The following is a 5,157-nucleotide window of genomic DNA, read 5'->3' on the forward strand; positions in this document are numbered from 1 at the left end:
TACAATTTTTTAAGCATATGCATTACTATAAAATAAGAGACTACTTCACACATTTTTAAACATCTTATAAGGCTTTAAGTGGAATATCTAGTCATTGTATATAATAATAAATACTATTTTCATAAGTTTCTCACTAGATGATTTAAATATAAGCAATGGTTTGTATACACTATCATAAGTTTCTCTCAATGTATTTTTGAATGTTGAGACCATCACCTTGTTTTCTTATTAAATTGAAATAGTTAGATATGAATTCTTGACTGATTACTTTAGTGGAGACATCGATTTATTAGTATAACTAAAGTAAATCACCATATAAGCTCACACTATTGTCATATTTTGGGTGTTAAAGATTCAACAACTAAAAAGAGATTCTAAGGAGGAAATTAAATTAAATTAACTATTACTGTAATAATTTTTTTTATCATGAAAAATCTATGTATCAACTCGAGTCAAGATCAAATTTTTCTTGCATGTAGGAACCTTCATTTTGTAAATGCATAACCTATTTAGAGTATAATGTTGGATATACCTCAACTTATGGTCATTTATCAATTATATTTAAGATTATTTTTTTCATTTTAATAATTTTCTAATGTTGCCGCATTTATGAAGACATGCCTTAGAAGAGAAATAGTAAAATACTGCTCCCATTCACAAGATATGAAATTTTTAGCAAGCCCTTGAAAAGACATATTTATGTCATGTTGAGTTACTAAACTAGTGTTAACATAATGATTTCTTGAAGTGCTGAGCATCACCACCACCTACTACTACTAAGTAGTTGTACCTTTGTTCTCACTTGAAGCCATGGTTTCCATTAATTAATTGTTTTGAGTCCTCCTCTCCCCTCTTCTCATTGGCCAAACAAAAAGCAAAAGTCTTCACTCATTCTAGATTGATGCCCTCCGCCTCCGCCACCCCCACCACCCAAGGATTGTTTTTTGGATGGGTATCAGGTCAGTTTTCGGGCATTTTGGCCGAAAGATATAGCCACTTATTTTTAGTGACCATCAAAAAATAAAATGAATTATGAAAAAATGAACATTATCTGTTACATATTAACCATGGACAACCAAGGCACAACGAGAGGAGAGCAAAAAGAAATCCTGGATTTCTAGAAAAACAAGAAAAATGTTTTCTGCGTGAACACACGTGTCACACGCACACATACACGTGTCTCTCTCTCTCTCTCACACACACACACACACACACACAAAAGAGGGTTTTCCAAAGCCGTGGGCTGGCGGTCGGCCGTGGAATGTGTAAAGGTAAGGGGGTCTTCCTTACGAACAGTTTCTGAACGTTGCCCTAGTTTGCAAGCATTTCCACTCCGTGAAGATTTCTACTGGTTTTTTCCTTCGCCCTAGATTTCAAGGCTCTGCTTTTGCACCTGCAAACAAGCTTTTCTCAGCCTCTTTCTGCCCCGATTTAGCTGCTTCTCTTTCCCCGGTTTTGCCCTCCGAAGGCTTCCTTCGCTCCTCCAGGTGACTTTGCCACAGATGAGTACCTCCAGGGTTTCATCAGACCCCCCCTCCAACGGCACTCTTTTCTCACGCTTCTTCAAAAGCATGTCTGCAGCCTGCGTCCATTACTCCCCCAAGTTCTTCCGGCAGATTAGAGACTTTGAAGAAGCATTGTCTCAGGAGCTTGAAGCTTTGAAGCCCAAAGGAGAGGAGAAGGTCCTGTGCTTATCATGGCTAGCTTCCTGTGTTGCCCTAGCCCTTGAAAAGTACAAAGAAGCTGTAAGGCTCATCCCTCCCTTGGAGTTTCCTCTTCTTTTATGTGATGAGAAATGGATGAATGACTACATGGATCAAACTACTAGAATACTTGATGCATGTAATGCCCTCACTGCAGATATTTCCGACATCGAACAAGGACACCTGCTCATCAGACATGCCTGCCACACCCTCCTTGATGTGGGGAATGTCACCTCACATCAAGAGGCATGCCTCCCCGTTGTGAACAACATCAGCTTCCATGAAGAACAGCTCTCCCGTGCCCAGAAATCGTTGCGGCAATGGCTAGATTCACAGGTCTCAGAGAACCCCAGCACCAAGAAGAGTAGTTCCATTTTGCAGAACATGATCAAAGGTCTTGTGCCACCAAGAGAGAAGGCTGTTGCAAAAGGAAAGGGCTTTCTGTATGCTCTCTATGGAGCCAATGCCACTGTTGTATTCATGTTTTATGTGCTAATCCTTGCATTTTCACATGAGGATGAGCTTTTGTCCTTCTCCTTACCGCTTCCGGGCTTGATCCTATGGTCAACATCAATTTCACAGCTAGTACAACTGGCAAAGGAAGAGGCCAGGCAGCATGTCTCCGTAGGTTCCTATACCTGCCTTGCAGATCTCAGTGCTTTGGAGAGCCGAGTTAAAGACTTGCTCAGTATTGTAGAGTTCTTGCTTGATGCGAAGGCATGGCCCTTGCCTGAAGAGGAAGGAAATAAGTTAGCTGGAGCTGTCACTCTTCTGAGTTGGCTTTTGGACAACCTTGAAAAAAGCCTAGAGTTGTTAGGGATGAAGCTAAATGAGATGTTTAAGGGTATTGTAGCAAGCAGATCTGCCCTGCTAGATAAGTTGGGAGATTTTGGGAATGATGATGATGCATAACAATGTAAATGAGCAGTTGCACTCAATGGTATGTAATCAAGGTTTTTGTGTATGCATGATTTGTAAATTTTGAAATTTGGTCATTGCAATTCTTGTAAAGGAGACAACACAGATTACATGTGGCACATGTTTCTGCCTTAAGCATTTTCGCGTCCACTTGGCATGGCAGCAACTCGCCTGCCACTTGTGGTCAGGTCATGGTCTGGTTTTCAAAGAAAATCATGCAGCCCAGTGCTACTAAAACCATTATTAGGAGAACCACTTACAATAAGGGGGAGACCTGATGTATGGGGGTTGGCTGTAAAAAAATCTACACATCAGCTGGTTTTAGAACTAAAATTGTTAAAATCTTAGCAATTAGTTTCAAGGCCAATCAAATTTCAACTGGTATGAACTCAGTAATGCAGGTGGTAGGAAATTAGAATGATCTAGTACTGTTTTTTTTTTCCTGGAAGGCCCTTTTGGGGGATGCAATGCAAGCATTGCACCACTCACACACCACGGATGTCAAGGTTTGAATGCGGGTCCATTCGCTTGGGAAGCGTAGGATGGCTTGGGTTGTAGGGATTTGAATATGTGCCTTTGTCAATCTGGTAGGTATGTAGGCAATTCACAAATGGTTCAAGGGAGTCAAAAGCATGGAACCCTCTCGTGATGCACTGTGATTTGTGTGGGAGTGGAGCACCAACTATATTGGTGATTGACCACTTATTTTTAATGCTTAGCGCACAGAAAAAAGGGCTAGATCTTAATGTGGAGTCTCATTTCTTATCTTGCCAGAAAGCAAAACGTTGCTAGAGGAATGTAAGAAAAGCTAGAATCAATCCACGAAGTCACATTTGGAAAAAGATAAGTGGCAACATAAATTTGAGATTATGGGGTCTTTTTTCTTGCGTTAGGATAGGAAGATAGCTATCGGTTATAGAAAATCTTTGTGGTGCATGAAAATAAGAGTTTTACGAAAATGGAGATGGAGGAATCATATAATAACAAAGTTAAGCTCTCAAGGTGACTGTGGAGAGGGCAGTCTGCTCTTGAAAGTATTTGGTTCTTTCATTATGTGAAGGTAAAGTATACACTTGATGACATATCCTCAACAATGATTAATGGCAATCGAAGTTTCCCTCGCCTTGAACAATATGGCAACAAGAACCCCACCTAACTCTTGCATTTGGGTGAAGCACTAGTAGTGAATCAGGTGGACGGCTAGGTCACCGCTACTCTACTACACTAAGTAGTGATACCATGCCATTGTGGAGCCCACAGTGGTAGTGCACTTGGACCTTAGGGGGTGCACTTCTAAAAAATCATATGTATCACGTGCGTTCACGGGGCATTTAAAAAACCCTTTAACTAAAATTTTTCCCCCAATAAAACCACCTCTCTTTACTTTTGAACTAACGGATTTTTTTTTGAAGTTGAATTAAAATACCCCTCTTGTTATTGTAATCGTGTTAAAATTTTTCTAAAATTTGAATTAAAATACCCCTCCTTTTGATCACACGTGGCACACTAAATTTTTTTGAGGTGAACCCCCCGAGACTAGGACAAAATTGGGCTCGGTGGGCTGCCCACTATGAAGCCTTGAGCACTCGACCTCCTCAACTACCTATACTTCATCAAAACCTATAATGCGAGCCAGGTAATAGGGAAAGTACTCGATTCTTAAGGTGCTCTCCTCACCGTACACGTCAACTTGGAAGTGGTCAGAGAAGCCCTCCATCTCCTCAAGATGAAGCAACCCTATTTCCACCAGAGCCACATCATGTAGCATGTGCATGAAACCTTCTAGGGCCCCACAACCAAGGATGGCAGGGATTGGAACAATATAACCCACTAGGAATTAGTGACACCAGCATGGTTGCTTTCCTTTCTCACCACTTTTTTGGCACTCCGCTTTAACCACCTACAACCTCTCCACCCTTGCTAGAGTTCATTAAGGCATGCCACTCAACTCAACAGAATACCTGCACAAGGAGATCCATGCTGTCTGCAAAAACCCACAAGGCAATCAGGTAGCCTCATCCCTCCTTACAAAAGTCCCATATCATGTACTAGGATGATGTACTAGGATGGGAAAATTTTCCCAAACCCATCCGTTAATAGGGGGACACCACCATAACAAACCCAATACTCGAGCCTCAACCTTCCCACACTACTCCCTATTCCAAGAGCCAACATCTTGACACCTAAGAGGAAAAAGCAAGATACAAAGTTGCAGAAGAGGAGGAGATCCACAAGACCCTTCTACACTCCTCACCTAGCATCTTTGGTAGCTAACCCCTCTCCTCATCCTTGCTATCTCGCCTCGACAAAGCCCCCCCCTCTTTGCAACCCACAAACATACCATGGACACACTCTGTTGGGGGTGGCCTAGTGCTTTAGATCACAATAGGCCTTCTTCAAAGGAATCCGTTCCTCCCAAAGCACACTTCTGGACTTTACAAAACAGGCTTCTCCAATCTAGCAAGTGAGCTCCTCACATCTATGATAGATTACATGTAGCTCCAACATGAGCATGTCATAGCCTCATAGTTGGCCA

General features: G+C 41.7%; 1 protein-coding gene across 1 annotated transcript; it reads left to right on the plus strand.

Annotated features, from left to right (window-relative positions):
• Positions 1 to 1,237: 1,237 nt before the first annotated feature.
• On the plus strand, positions 1,238 to 2,667 carry LOC147631359 (protein BPS1, chloroplastic-like). The gene has a single exon (XM_086809752.1). The coding sequence runs from the start codon at positions 1,503 to 1,505 to the stop codon at positions 2,613 to 2,615; it is 1,113 nt and encodes a 370-aa protein (XP_086665878.1). The 5' UTR covers positions 1,238 to 1,502; the 3' UTR covers positions 2,616 to 2,667.
• Positions 2,668 to 5,157: the final 2,490 nt, after the last annotated feature.

This window comes from Cibotium barometz, chromosome 15, assembly GCF_041138505.1.
Source record: "Cibotium barometz isolate CiBa-2024 chromosome 15, ASM4113850v1, whole genome shotgun sequence".
Classification (NCBI taxonomy): domain Eukaryota; kingdom Viridiplantae; phylum Streptophyta; class Polypodiopsida; order Cyatheales; family Cibotiaceae; genus Cibotium; species Cibotium barometz.